General features: G+C 57.1%; 4 protein-coding genes across 4 annotated transcripts; 2 read left to right on the top strand and 2 right to left on the bottom strand.

Annotated features, from left to right (window-relative positions):
* Positions 1–956: 956 nt before the first annotated feature.
* Positions 957–3716, bottom strand: VOLCADRAFT_118323 (uncharacterized protein; the record flags this gene model as incomplete). Its single annotated transcript, XM_002953343.1, has 6 exons — positions 957–1065; positions 1454–1495; positions 2140–2204; positions 2755–2910; positions 3211–3464; positions 3620–3716. The coding sequence occupies 6 exons, from the start codon at positions 3714–3716 to the stop codon at positions 957–959; spliced, it is 723 nt and encodes a 240-aa protein (XP_002953389.1).
* A 250-nt stretch (positions 3717–3966) lies between these two features.
* VOLCADRAFT_94138 (uncharacterized protein) lies at positions 3967–6019 on the top strand (the record flags this gene model as incomplete). The annotated part of the gene is made up of 3 exons (XM_002953442.1): positions 3967–4015; positions 4210–4491; positions 4971–6019. 3 exons carry the CDS (start codon positions 3967–3969, stop codon positions 6017–6019), a joined length of 1380 nt encoding a protein of 459 aa, XP_002953488.1.
* A 1577-nt stretch (positions 6020–7596) lies between these two features.
* VOLCADRAFT_82188 (uncharacterized protein) lies at positions 7597–9901 on the top strand. The gene is made up of 2 exons (XM_002953441.1): positions 7597–7904; positions 9200–9901. Exons 1-2 carry the CDS (start codon positions 7719–7721, stop codon positions 9785–9787), a joined length of 774 nt encoding a protein of 257 aa, XP_002953487.1. The 5' UTR covers positions 7597–7718; the 3' UTR covers positions 9788–9901.
* Positions 9902–10383: 482 nt separating this feature from the next.
* Positions 10384–12975, bottom strand: VOLCADRAFT_105904 (uncharacterized protein). The gene is made up of 5 exons (XM_002953342.1): positions 12692–12975; positions 12553–12623; positions 12305–12467; positions 11979–12067; positions 10384–11265 (listed from the first exon to the last, which is right to left on the bottom strand). The coding sequence occupies exons 1-5, from the start codon at positions 12818–12820 to the stop codon at positions 11121–11123; spliced, it is 597 nt and encodes a 198-aa protein (XP_002953388.1). The 5' UTR covers positions 12821–12975; the 3' UTR covers positions 10384–11120.
* Positions 12976–13807: the final 832 nt, after the last annotated feature.

The raw sequence follows: 13807 nt of genomic DNA, 5'->3' as shown, positions 1-13807 counted from the left end.
CTATTTCCGCTTTCCTGGCACTGCCTCCTGTGGGAGGACCCACAATCCCCCGGCAATCAGGAGGTCCTCCTCGGGCGGGAGCAGTATGCGGGTGCGGGTGCGGGTGGGGGCCCGGCTACCGCAGGACTCACCCACGCGCACCTCCCACGCCCCCCACTCAGCCACGGGAGGGACAACGAGTTACACGTCCCTTTACATTCACATATGGGCACACATACATACGTACATATACGTTTGTGTGTGTACTCATACCCGGATCTCGGCGTGTCTTTCCTGCCTCTCCCACACACACTCTGGCAACCCTCGTACACACCCTCACCCTCATCCCCATCAGTCATTCCTTGCCATCAGCTTCACTCGCTCGTGGTTCGTCTCCCCCCCCCCACCCGCACCGGTGCGGCCTCTCTCTCCCCCCCCCCAGGTATCGCCGAGGGCGGCGGCCACGTGCACGTCATGCATGTCTTCCGGGACCGCCACCGCGATGATGCCTACGACGACAACGTCACTCTCACATTCAAGCTGCCGGTGCGGGACGGCTGAAAGCGCCTCCAGGCGGACGCCGGAGAGGTCAGGAGAGGGGAGGTCGGGGAGGCCAATGACTGCTGCGGTGCTGACCATCGCGGTGGCAGTCTTCTCCCCAGTGGGAGCCACCGCCAGCAGCCCCCGGTTCGAAACCCCTCCTCCCACATTCCTCCGCGCCGCTGTAAGAGCACAGGGTCTTTTTTGACTAGCCAGACACCACCATCACCAGCAGCAGGGGCCTGTCCACGCCTCCGGCAGCACTCAGCAACACAGCCACACAGTCTGTGACGGGGTTTCCCACGCGGCCCCTACGTCTCCCCCCCATCCAGGCCCTTCCACAACCCCCACACCACCATGCCGCATCAGGCTACTTGTGCGTGCATATGTATGTGTCTGTTTATGCGTGTGCGGGCGGGTGGTAAGTGTCCGGCCCCTCACAGCGCCAGGCGGGTGACCTTCTCCTTGCAGTAGTCGGAGCGCTGGCGGGCGATGCGGTTGTCCGGGGCGTACGTGAGCGCCTCCTGGTACGCCACCAGAGCGTCCCTTTTGGAGGGGGGAAGTGAGTGGCGTGGGGCGCGGGGTGTTGGACACGAGGGCTTTGCGGGAGGGCGGATGAGACGGGTACTCGATAACGCAAGATAACAAGACGGCGCTCTGAGGAGGGCGATGGAAGATAAAAGGCCGCTAGGATGTAACTGCACGGCCACACGCAGCTGTGGAGGTCCTGGTCCTGGGTCTTCCGGACCGTTCTCCAATGCGGTAACTCATCTCAAATTACCTCTACCTCGCAACCGTGCACGTGTTTCTATCGCTCCTTATCTCATGATGATACAATGATAATGATGATGGCGATGATGATGACGGGGTTGGTGATGTGATCATTTCATGTCGCCTAGAGGGTGGTATATATTGTTCTCGCAACGGGACGCACCTCCACTTGCCCTTCTTCTCCAGGGCATCCCCTAGGTTATTCCTGAGGGGGGGTGTTGTGCATGAGGGGGGAAGAGAAGTGTGTGTGTGTGTGTGTGGTGTGGGGGAGAGTGTGTAGGGGTTAGAGGTGGCCGGGGGTGAGACACGCACACATTGTCCAGCAGCGGAGTAGAGGGCGCAGCTGCTGTGCCAGTGTGCTATAGACGGGTTTGTGTCAGTGTCCGGGTTGTTGTCCTCCGGGCGCTATCATCCTCCTTCCCTTCGGAAACACAAGACTGTGATAGCTCTGACTGCGGAATGGAAAGGGCCTTATGGATGCGAAGGGTGAGCTGCGGAACTTAGGCAAGTGTGATATCGGTGTGGCGCAGGGAGAGGGGTATATGAGGGGGGTGGCAGTATCAAGAAGAACGACGACTGCCGGCTGACGTCCAAAGCTGCTGCGAGCTGTTGCTGTTGGAGTCCGCAGGGGGCCGCGGGGAGGAGGCGGATCAGTGCGCCAAGCCTCAGCTCCCCCCCCGTCCGCTCAGTTCCCAAGAAGTGTGCAGCGAACCCCGCTGCTCCATTGCCAGACTTATGACGCCATGACGTGTACCTCCTCAGCCTGACGGCCCTGCCTCCCCCTTCCCGTCCGCCCTGCCTCTCTCCGCCTCCCGGTTTCCCTCCGCAGCGCCTCTACTCCCCGCTCACCAGGCGGTCACGTAACCCGGCTGCAACTCCACCGCCCTCCGGTACTCCTGAATAGCCATTTCAGTCTGAAAAGAGGAGCGGAACAGGAGGGAACCAGGGGGGGTGCAACTGGTGGTGGTGATGTGTGTGTATGTGTGTGTGCATGTGCGCAAACACCCACTACACTATATTAGGGGGCTCTCAAGCCAAGTCAGGGGTTATCCTTCCGCATCCAGAGCCCCACGGGGCAGACAAGCAAGTCGGGATCCCAACCACCCCTCCACTCAGCGCGTACAAACATACCGCCTTCTCCAAACTCACTCCAGTTCACGGAAACCCTAAACACACAAACAGGTGCAGCTTACTCCGCCTTCTATTCGTCTAAAATGACCCATCTGGCCGCATCTGCACATCTCCGCTGCATGAGCCTTCACCCCCCACACGCTGCTACGTGCAATGCCCCTCCCACCCACACCCACCACCTCCAACCCCCTCTCCGCCTTTCATCATCTCCACCGTACAGGTTCATTCCCATGACCGACACACCCCAAAACCCAAAAACCCGGGATCTTTTCCACACACTTAGATCCAGATCGAGATCTCCAGTGCCCGCGCCCCCCAGCCCCCTCCCCCCACCTTGTCCATATTGAAGTAGCAGAACCCCAGTGCGTTGTGCACCTGCGCCAGCTCCGACTCCTCTCCGTCCCACACCTTCTTGGCCTTCTCCAGGTTCTTGGTGGCCTGGGTGAACAGCTTCTTGCGGGTCAGGATGACACCCAGCTCGTAATAGTCCTGATGAAGGGGGAGAGGGGAGGGAGGGGCGGAGTTGGGGGGGGTTTGGCGGTCCCGAGCTGCACCGGGTCTAGCAAGCCCTCCCTTGCCCAGCACCATCCCCCCCTCTCGCACCGCTGTCGTTGTCGGCCGGCCCTAATGGCGCAGGACCGGCCCAGACGGGTTCAGGCACCCGGAGTGCCTTTATCCAACAACAACCATCCCGTCTTCAACGGCACAAGGTTCCTCTCGTGGCGATTTGTCAATCTTAATCCCCTCCTCTCTAACCCACGTATACACAACCGGTCGGCCGTCCCCTACCTCGCATGTTGCTTCCCCTGTTCGGATCCGCTCGCCCAGGCCCTTGGCACCCTCATCTAGCTCCCGCCGGATAAGCACTTGGCGGACCACAAGATAGGCACCCACTGCCAGAAAGCCGAGCAGCGTGACGAGGTAGATGAGTTGGATGGGGGTCTCCAGACCCTCTCCCAGCGAGAAGAGTTCTTGCGGCACCTCGGCGACAGTCGATGCGCACTCAGTCAAGAGGACTGGGGACTGGGCCACCGGTACAGCCGCTGCAGTGCAGATCTCCCGGTCATTAGTATTACTATTACAATTATGTAAGGAATGAGTTGGTGAAACGGAATGAGGGACTTGAAAGCCGCATACCTACCTGTATGCACGAGCCGCCCTGGCCGAGCAAGGAGCGAGCACCGGCCTGCGCGCGGACCTGCCTTAAAAGCGTATGGAACAGCTGTGGACAATCGGGGACGCTGGGCAGGCAGGCAAGGGCCTAGCCTGCCGTTTAGCGTCAACGCTCCCTGCATTTCTACAGTGTTCCTACAACAGTCCCTAACAAGCCTCCTAAGCTTGAACGTCCAAAGCAACGGCACAGTATATATTTGGGTTCCGTTGTTATCAACTGGCCCTTAATCATCCCATGCCAGGAGTTGCACGATTGCCAAAACTGACGTGCATTACTGACTGACCCGCAAACCCCAGCAACTAAGCGTTTTGCTGCAGATCTATTTGCAAATGATATGAACTTATTCAAAGATCAAATCTTACCGAACGATCATGCCCGGGGACAGCCTTCGTCACGTTGGGTGCATCAAGATTACTCAAGGTCACTGCGGCAAACCCTCCAAATTACCAATGCAGCTGGTATGTTATCCCTTTTCAAACATCACATTGATTATGCCGCTTGAATTCCATTTGCGGAGTTTCGAGTATCTGTTGGAAACTCGCGGTCTCAGCCTGCCCCACATCTACCACCCCGTAGCATGAACTATCTCTTTTTATCATAACACGTCCCGGCAGGCCGAGAGCAGGCCGGGGCACGGGCTTTCCAACGCTTCCTGAAAAATCGCATCAAGCAGCTGGGAACCCTCCTGCCGCCAAGCCCCGATGCGCCCGAGCCTGATACCGCTCTTCTTTGGAGCTTCCTGTCACGGCAGCTTTCAGAGGGCATCAGCAATGAGGCCCAGGTGCTGAGCAGGGCCCAGGTGCTGAGCAGCGCCACCGGGAGCGACGAAGCGGGAAGGCGCGCTGCTAAAGCCGCCCGCCGTGGCGTCGTTATCGCGCAGCCGCGACCTATACCAGGTGTGTGCCTCTCCAGGCCCCTCCCCCAACCCCGGTCCAGCTGGCGGTGTGGGGTCGGTGGTGTTTGTATGCCGTTGGGCCTCTGCCAGGGTTGGTCGCTCCTGAGGGCTGTTGGCTAAGCTGGGATTGGTAGCTGTTGTGGGGGCCCGGGCCGGGGCTACACCAAATGGTACGGCACCGGACACCAAGCGCCGGGGTGTGTGTCCGGATCGGTGCACACGTGCCGAGAGCAGCGTTGGCGCCGGTGCTTACCATGCATCTGGGCCACGCAGGGCTCAGGTTACCGTTTGTGATGTGGATCGATTGACGAACCGAGGGAAGCTTTACGCAACCCAACCCGCGGCCACATGGGTCCCCGTTAAATACCATCTGTCAGCTACTATTGTATCTCTCATGTGAGCAGCACACCCCTGCTGCCGCGTCGCCCATGGCGCACTCCCGCCGCTGCTTATGCTGACGTCGATGCTTTCCGCTGCCAGCAGATTCACGCCGTACAGTCCCCATCCCGCTGTCGAATTGGCTGCGGGAGGGAGCTGGGGACTCCCCCCAGTACGGCAGCAGCGGCGGTCCTCCTCAGGCGCTAGTACACGTGTTTTGGGACGTGGAGTCGGCCCACCCGGGGAATCGGGACCCGCGCCTGGTGGCCGTGGAGGTGCTGCGACTGGCGCACCGGCTGGGTCGTGTGGTGGGGAGCTACGCGTACGCAAATCGCCAGGCATGGGCCTGGGTGCCAACACATTTCCTCTCCACGTATGCGGAGGGCGATGACAATGCTAAAGGTAGCGCTGGCGTCCGCGTGGAGGGCAGTGGCGCCGCAGCAGCAGGCGCGAATGGCCGAGTCCGCTGCCCAGTGTGCGGAAAGCTGCTGACGGCACCGCGCCTTGAGCGGCACCTGCGCACCCTCCACCCCGATAAGCCGGCGGCCAGCTTGGCGGCAACTGCCATCGCTCAGCAGCTGCAAGTCGACGAGCCGCCGCAGAATGGCGGCAATGCCACCATTGGCGGCGGCGGCAGCAGCAGCAGTGCGGGACGCGGTGGCGGTGCCTCCAGCGCTGGCGCTAGTAAGAAGAACAGCTACCGGACCGGACTGGGTGGGGTACGTGCGTACTACTCCAGCTCTGGGGAGCTGTATCGGCCGCCGGCAGGTCATCAGCTGGGGCTCAAGTACGTGCTGCAGAGGGAGGGGTTCGAACCCAGGGTGGCGCAGAACACTGATGACGCCTCAGACAGGGCGCTCAACGGCGGAATAGACAGGCTGCTGGCGGCGCTGCGCAACGGGACGGCGCGTGCTGCCGCTGCCGCTACGGGCGGCGGCCGCGGCCGCGGCGAGCTGCTGGCGACAGAGCTGCCGTACACGCTGGTGCTGGTGTCGGGGTCCCGCCGCCACGCGGCTGCACTGGGTGCCTGTCGGCGGCTTGGGGTCCGGACGGTGGTTGTGACGGCCGGGCCGGGTGTGGTCGCGGAGCCAGGGCAGGTGGACGCGCTGTTGAGCTGGGAGCTGCTCGCGGGGGGCTCGTACCAGATATAAACCCGTATGTGTAGAGACGATGTATAATCCCGAGCATGCATCAAGGGTGTTGAGGAGGGAGGAGGTGGTGCGCGCGGGTATGACGATGCGGTGTGCTTCAAGAGTCTTTCCTGCCAATCATTATTGAGCTGTGCGTGGTGTGGTCCCGGCATGAATATCATGGCGGTCAATGCCACCTTAATAAGCCACAACGGCCAACGAACAAGCCCGATACAGCTAGGTGCCCTCCTTCCCAAAAAATACACTCTGAAGTCGGATGTGATGAATGGATTAGGGTGCCCCTCTAGCAGGGGAGAGCAGGGAATTGCCTCGGGAAGGAGGCCACTGGTGAAGCTGTACCACCCTGTAACAACATCATACATACATAGACACACACTAAACGCCTGGCAAGGATGCTGGAACGCATATGGTCCCACCGCAACTCTATCGTTCCCTTTGGTCGTTAGTATCCTTCATCACTTGTTTCGTTGGGAGTGCGAGGTAGGAAGGTGCTTATAGGCGATTTGGCAGCCCTTGAGCCCTCGGCTCGTACTAGGGTGGTTTGCAGGTACGGGGAACGCACCCACGACCATGCAACAACAACAACAACAACAACTAAACGGCAGGCTTGAGGTACGCAAGGTGGCATAGAAGTAGTGTGGTTAGGGCTAGGGTATGGATAGGTGGCTGAACGGCAGATGAAAGGTGACGGCGGGCAGAGGGAAGAGGACTCTGCAAGGCCTTGCACGACTGCTCAACCTAAAGAAGTCGTGAGAAATTGTTTTGACACCTGTTTCCGCAGCAGGCCGGATGGAGTGTCATGATGAAGGTCTGTTGCAAGAGATTCTCTGCAGTAGAGCGCCGATGCAAAGTATGGTTCTTAAAAGGAAACAAGGGGGCTGCCGTACGAGCAAAGACACCGAAAAGCCCAAATCTAGGTCTATTGTGTAAGTAGTATTGTGAAAACAATAATTGCATATCAATATCACTTGCGTATCACTGATTCGAATGGTGTTCTCCCCGGGTCCGAGATCGTAAGCTTTTCCGTCACCCGAATGCCGTCCGCTGCCTGACGGCCTTCATGGTATCTTCCACTTGCACATCCCCGCTGAGTTCTGGTGCCTGCAGCCTTGCCCCATTGTCTCCATGCGCAACAATGCTTTCTCTATCAAAGCGCTTCGTGTTAGCCGATGTGCCCTGGACGGCAAGTTTACGATACCCCAGTGTCTGCGCTTCTGAACGCAGCAAGCATGGCCGACGATGCATTTCAGTGTTAATGCATAATCCACTCTGGAAGCTTGTAGTGGTAATTTTAGGTATTCCCGTGGCGCCCGCAAGTACGTATGGATGACCCAAGGCAGGACTCTGAAGACTACTATCAATTGATAGTCCCAAACTTCTTGGGCCAACAGCAGTAGACATAACCCTGAATGATTAACGACGGGCACAATGGCTACGTCATCCCTTGCAACCGTCCCAACCGTTGGGCAGCACCCTGGAACAAGGAAGAAGGAAACGCTCTTTGATTCAGCAATCTATCTTTTACTTCGTTGCATATCTCGCCGATTACATCAGACGTACTTAAATAAACTGACTGGTCGATCCTTCAGCTTACTTCCTCCTGTCCTACACGTAGCTTGCAGTCGCATAACCTGGACGTAGCTTATAAGTTATTGTGAAAGCGAGTACTAGACGGATATTGGCCACGGTCAGGCCTAGAATGCCACCCAGGGTTGTCCAAGCAACCGATGTTGGGCATGGCCCTCGTGCCTGGTATGAAAGTCTACCGCCTATCACACGCGCATATGGGACAGTCTTGGCTGTACTGGCTCTGTCGGCAAGCTTCAAAATGATCACCGGATTTTACTTGGTTTTGATTTGGCAACGGGTCTTTAGTCATTTCGAGGTGAGTATCAGAAACAAATCCTAGCGTTATTTAGGGTCAGCATGGCGCTTTGAAAAGGGGGGACTGTGTTAGCCGGCGGGTTGCGTCACGATCGACCGTAGTACCCGTGCGTGATACACAGCCGTGCCTCGCTCGTAAGAGGTCGAGGGGATCCCTTCACTAAGGGCTTTCACCATCCTTGACAGCGTGTTTGTAACAAGAAGGGCTAGGTCCGCTTTCCACTTCGTTGCTGAAGGCATGTCGTCAGGGGCGTGGGTGGAGTCTGATGAGGATACGCCGATAAGATGACGAGGGAAGGCGGCTCCTGGTTTGTCGGCCCTAAAGCTGTATTGCATCTTATGGAGTGGCCATTGTGTCAAATGCCTGCAGCGACGGCATAGCGTGGCCGTGTATATGACGTGCACGGGACTCCCTGACCAACGTCAGGCGTTTTCAGTGAAGAGCCCCAACCCCTCAAGGCTTCTTGTGACACCAAATTGCTGATTCCGCATAAAAGGGCTAGAACCGGTTCGAAACCAGGGCAAAGCCTCCGCGTGGGAAGCTACGCTTGGGACGTATACATACGGGCTTTGGGAGGCTGTGCGAGAGTGCAGGAACTGATCCACAATGCTACATATGTTATTCTGCCTCGCGTGGTTGCGGAATTCTCTCGTGGCCTAGCGGGTCTAAACCTCTTGGTCCCTCCTGGCTTCATTCTTACCGGTATCCGAAATGGCAGCCAGGTCATTCCGTATGTCACCGCACGTGCGAGAGACCATGGCTTGAATTAGACTTTCTGAGGGGACGCTCTCCCAGGAAATAGGTCCCGCTTCTGCCATGCGCATGGCGTGTTCCTGCAGGGTCTGCGGTGATCATTTGGGGCCAAAGATTATTACCGGCTCCGCTGGGTTGGGAAGGGGAAGGGGACGGGCTGAAGGCCTCCACCGTCTCTGTGGGCCCGCGTGCACGCACTGACCTGCTGCTAGGCCACCTGGGTACTGGTCGGTGGGCTCCACGCTGCGGCCACAGCCACAGTGGCCATGGCGGCCCCTCTCTGCCCCCACCCCACTGCTTTTAACTTGCTAAATGCCTTGCAAAAACCCCGCACACAACACCCATCCGTCCGTCGCCAAACTCTCATGAACCTCGGGTGTCCCGCCCGGTGCATAGACACGTGACGTGATCTTCAATTTTGCCCCCAACGATGCCACTCAGTCCTCCTGCCCTGCTCTTCCTTTTCTCCTCTTCTCCCCCCCTCTGCTCCCCCGTTCCTCACACACCGTGTCCTGCTCCTTGGTGGCCCCGGGGTACCATAGGTGTGGCGCCCGCTGACCACCTTCCTGTTCGGCGGCAGAGTGAACCTCACATTGATCTTTCACTTGGTCTGGCTGGTGACGTACGGCAAGGTGCTGGAGACGCAGGTCTTTCAGTTCCAGCCCGCCGACTACCTCTTCATGCTGCTCTTCGGCGCGGCCTCCATCTTGGCCATGGGAGCCGTGCTGCAGTATACGGTCGGCGTGGCCCTGTTGGTGAACGCGGCTGCTCTGATCTTTATGGTCATGTACGTGTGGAGCCGCCATTTCCCGGATCAGGTGCTTTCCATCTGGGGCCTATTCACCATCAAGGCCTTTTACCTGCCCTTCTTTTACGTGCTATTGGACTATCTGGTAACGACAGAAATCCCCTGGGGGCCATGCCTCGGCATTGCGGCGGGCCACTTGTACTTCTATTTAGAGGACCTGTACCCAGCCATGGGAGGTCCAAGGCTGCTGAGGACGCCCCAGTTTCTAAAGAACCTCCTCGCGGACTGGGGCGTGGGCCGCCGCACCAATACGCACGCGGCTCCGGGACAGGACGCCTTCCGTGCGTTCCAGGGGCGAGGACAGCGACTGGGCGCCAGCTGACGAGGGAAAGGAAAGGCGGGTATGTGCATGTGTGCATAGTGCTATGTTGTCCCTGTTGCGCGAGCTTTACAGAACTGCGATTGTGCCGGGGTTGGGCGGGGTAATGGGGAAACAGGCGGCCGCGGACGAGACCCCACGCAAGTAGTCCTGGGAGGTGGATAGGTGGGTGTGGGCATGCATGGTGAGCTTGGTGCGCGTGGCTTGGATGGCCGGGAAGGCAGGGATTCTCAGCCTTTCACCGGTTAATAGATATATAGATGGGAGTGAAGGTTGTAGATTTCCTGTCGTAGCAACTGTGGGTGGTACGCGAGGAGACCTGAGGCAAGGACTGTGCTCTGTTGTTGCAGCTCCTGCTGAAAAAGAAGCAGATGTACAAAGATCGTGTGGATTTAAATGACGCACTCGTTTCGGCGCTATGGTGCCGCCGTGTGCACCCCTCTGCGCAAATCCTGTCTTGGGACCCATGGTTTGCTGTCAAAGTGTGCAGTGCGTCGCAAGCAACGGTTTTCGCGATATGCTTTCGATTTACCGATTTGCTTTCAACAATCGCTGTAATACGTACAGACTGGTTGAGTGAGTGCTCTCACCAAGAAATGCGAACTGGATAAATTTAAGCAGTGTGAAGTCCATGGGGACCCAGGATCGGCCAGTCAGGATAGGCGCGCGAGGCCATCGCTGTACCTGGTGGCGCTCAGGATAAGGATTTTCAAGCACCAGCAATCAGGGTGCTCACTATCGCCGAAAGCATTATTAAGGAACGGTGCAAGCAAGGCCAACTAGCTCTTCATACCTTGGCCACCTGACCGTCCATCGAAACCGCCATAAAAATGTCTAAAACGTCCTATCAGGACACCTATCAGGACACCTTAGTGCATGAGGATACAGATGCAATGCGTGCAGGCCCCGCAAGAATCTACCGAATTGCCAGGAAGAGCACAATTGGCCCTTGCCTGCAAAATCCTACAAGTCCGCAGGCTCCTTCCCGTACGAGGGGCCACCATGCAATGAGCAGGGTAAAGACCATGCGAGCAACACGCCACTGTTCATCCAAGCCCAGTTCTATAACCACATGGCAATCTCTGCTGTTGCGTCGAAAACGGAACACTTAGCAGAGACGTCAGCTGAGGCCAGGTTAGGAAGTCACGCCATTCCACTTGCCGGGTAAGACCTCTCACTGCACTCGCAGCCCCCAGCAGTATAAATTCAAACCCTATGTCAATATTGTCATAACGTTCTTCGATTGAAGAGCGAATGCTTAGCAGGCGATCCAGCACCAGGCCGCCGCCTAACAGGAGACTGCAACGTTCGTGCAGCTGCTGAGCGGCAGCCTCAGTCAGTCTTTCTTCTTCGCCACCTTCTCGCCTCGCTTCTGCTCAAAGGCCTGCCACAGCTTCTCCACCTCGGCTCGCCAAGCGGATTCTGCCAGGTACCCATCCTCGTGGAAGAAGCTGGATATGCGCACGGTGGACATCACCTCACTGCGAACAACCCCGGCATGGGAGGGGGTGTGGCGGCCGGGTTCGGTATTATAAGTGGCAGGGAGGAAATGCACGTGCGGATTGAAACGCAAAGCCTGCCCCCTGCGCGCCTGGCCCAGCTAGCCGTTTGCGTCATGCAATACGAGACACATCCTGCGGTACTTATGCAACCCTTGAAAGACAGCCTACGGGCCAGTTGGTTGGCACAATTCTGACCCAGTGCAATGTACGGCACCCCGCAAGATTTTGCAATAAGAACCAACAAAGCTAGGGACAACGACGCAATCCAAATGCCACTGCAAACACACCCCTGGCCATTCCCCCGTCAAATGGGCATGCTAGGTGTTGCACTTGATAATGCATATGCGTGTTATGCAACCCAACCCTTTGCACGCCCCATTGCATAGTTGCAACTGCTGCCGCGACAGGCCTATTACAGGGCTTTGACATCAGCCGTAGGCGGCCCCACTGACGACACCTACGAAACCGCCTGCCACCCAGCACGTGACTATGATAGAGCCATCCAGCTATGCAGTGTCCGTGTCCACCCACCCGGTAAACAGCCCAAGGGGAGCAGTCCCACTGTGGGAGGACCGACGACACACTGGTGTCGCAGCCGACCAATAAGTCTCGTTGCACACGGCGCCTAGCCCTAGCTAAACAGACAGTCGGGGCCAGCCAGGTTGCTCCCGGACAACGGCTCACAGACTCACATGTCCGGGTCCTCCCGGCCCGTAAGCACCAGCGTGTACTCGTTTGAGAAACGGCCCATGCGGGACGATAACCGCAGGCCCTTTCCATTCTGCGGAGCGCCGGGACAGGGAGCGAGCGAGAAGCGGTGGAGCAGGAGTTCGTAATGTAAGCCACGATGTCTTCTCACGCGTCCAGCCAGCCGTGTAGTGACTTTCAATGCTGCAGCACGTAGATCAGTCCATTGTTCCCACGCGGGGCGATGCGTCCAAGGGCCCGCTGAACTTCCACTTGCCCACCCTAACGGTCCACACAGGTTTTGGCCCCGGGCTAGTCAACCCTTGCTTACGCGGAACGGCTTCGTCACGAGAAATGCATCTCCCTCCATTTTCCAGCTGTAGATGTTCATCACAAAGGTCAGCAGGATGTACGACACGACACAGCCGAAGACCATCCACCAGTTGGCCGGGAATTTCCCTGGCCCGAAGTGAGAGAATGCTGCTATGGCCATTCTGCGTCCAGAAGTAAAACGCGATAAACATGCCGCGTACGTGCAGCTTCAATTGGCTGCCGTTTGGGACACGCAACCCAGCTTACGCTGCAATTCCAAGGCCGATCTTAACGTTGTTGATCATAACGTCCTCTTGGTGCCCATAGTCAAGGATAACCTGGGATTGCACAAAAGACGCGTCCAACGGCTTTGTATAGATCATCGTCGTATCTGTGGCACGCATACCTCTCTTGCAAACTCATCAAGGGTTCCCTTCAAGATTCCTGCGTCGTATAGGTTTGTTAACCTGATCGGTTCACGAGCCGGCTCAGGCGCTATGGGCTTCACCGGCTCCGGCTTTTTACTCCGCCCCATATTTCTGTTAATATTCAATATGCAATATGTCAAAAACAACTGAAACGAAGACCTTGGTCTGTGGTATCGTAATTTGCAATTGCGAGTGATTCCGCAGAGCTATCTAAAAGTTCACTTTGCGCGTAGGCGTTTACCTAGGAGGATCTGTACTAACTTTACTATCGTCGTCTAATTAATGTAAGATGCCTGTATTGTTTGGAGTGGAACGGCAGTTGCTCCGACCGTGCTGCCGTGCATAGCACAACCGCCTTTCAAGTAACCAAACATATGTAGTTCGGTTTTCGTGATGGTGTTTGTATCATACAAATAGGGGGGTCCTTGTGAAGCAGCTGCCCGCGTTTCTAAAGCCCGTATGGTGTTGGATAGGAAGGTGCCCAAGTACGTTTGCGAGGAAGGGAATGTGGCCAGGCTGGAGAGGAAAGTGCAGTGGCATATTGGAATGTGAGATAATCTCTGAGATTAGTCGAAGCTGGTTACAGGGCGTTTGGCGCACGGCGCAATGTACATGCAGTCATGTCGTCGCGCGCTTATACAAGAACAACAGCAACAACAACAAGAACAAGAGCAGCACCACAGCAACAGCGCGTGTACAGTACACGCAATGCGCTGGCGCACCTCCAAGAAATTTATATACACTTGTACAGGCGCATTTTGCGAATCGCACGCGCGCATCCGCACGGTGAAATTCGCTCCTGGCTTTTTTGGGACGATGTACGAACTGTTTATTCGCGAAGTACGACCGGACACATTTGTGCGAGAGGCTGCTTAAATAGGGGGGTCCTTGTGAAGCAGCTGCCCGCGTTTCTAAAGCACGTATGGTGTTGGATAGTAAGTTGCAGAATGGGGCCAGGCTGGAGAGGCAAGTGCAGTGGCATAATGGAATGTAGATGAGTAGAAGCTGGTTCCAGGACGCTTGGCGCACGGCACAATGTACATGCAGTCATGTCGTCGCACGCCTGTATGCAAGAACAACAGGAACAACAACCA

This window comes from Volvox carteri (genome assembly GCF_000143455.1).
Source record: "Volvox carteri f. nagariensis unplaced genomic scaffold VOLCAscaffold_36, whole genome shotgun sequence".
Lineage (NCBI taxonomy): Eukaryota > Viridiplantae > Chlorophyta > Chlorophyceae > Chlamydomonadales > Volvocaceae > Volvox > Volvox carteri.
The sequence above is the reverse complement of the archived record's forward strand: the minus strand, read 5'-3'. Positions and strand labels throughout refer to the sequence as shown.

Excerpts from the sequence above, each read along its gene's own strand:
- VOLCADRAFT_82188 (XM_002953441.1), top strand. The coding sequence starts at position 7,719 with ATGCCACCCAGGGTTGTCCAAGCAACCGATGTTGGGCATGGCCCTCGT. Across the intron at positions 7,905-9,199 it reads GGGTCTTTAGTCATTTCGAG|GTGTGGCGCCCGCTGACCAC; the intron begins GTGAGTATCAGA and ends GGGGTACCATAG.
- VOLCADRAFT_105904 (XM_002953342.1), bottom strand. The coding sequence starts at position 12,820 with ATGGGGCGGAGTAAAAAGCCGGAGCCGGTGAAGCCCATAGCGCCTGAG. Across the intron at positions 12,468-12,552 it reads ATCGGCCTTGGAATTGCAGC|AATGGCCATAGCAGCATTCT; the intron begins GTAAGCTGGGTT and ends TTCTGGACGCAG. Across the intron at positions 12,068-12,304 it reads TCGTGACGAAGCCGTTCCGC|AATGGAAAGGGCCTGCGGTT; the intron begins GTAAGCAAGGGT and ends GGCGCTCCGCAG.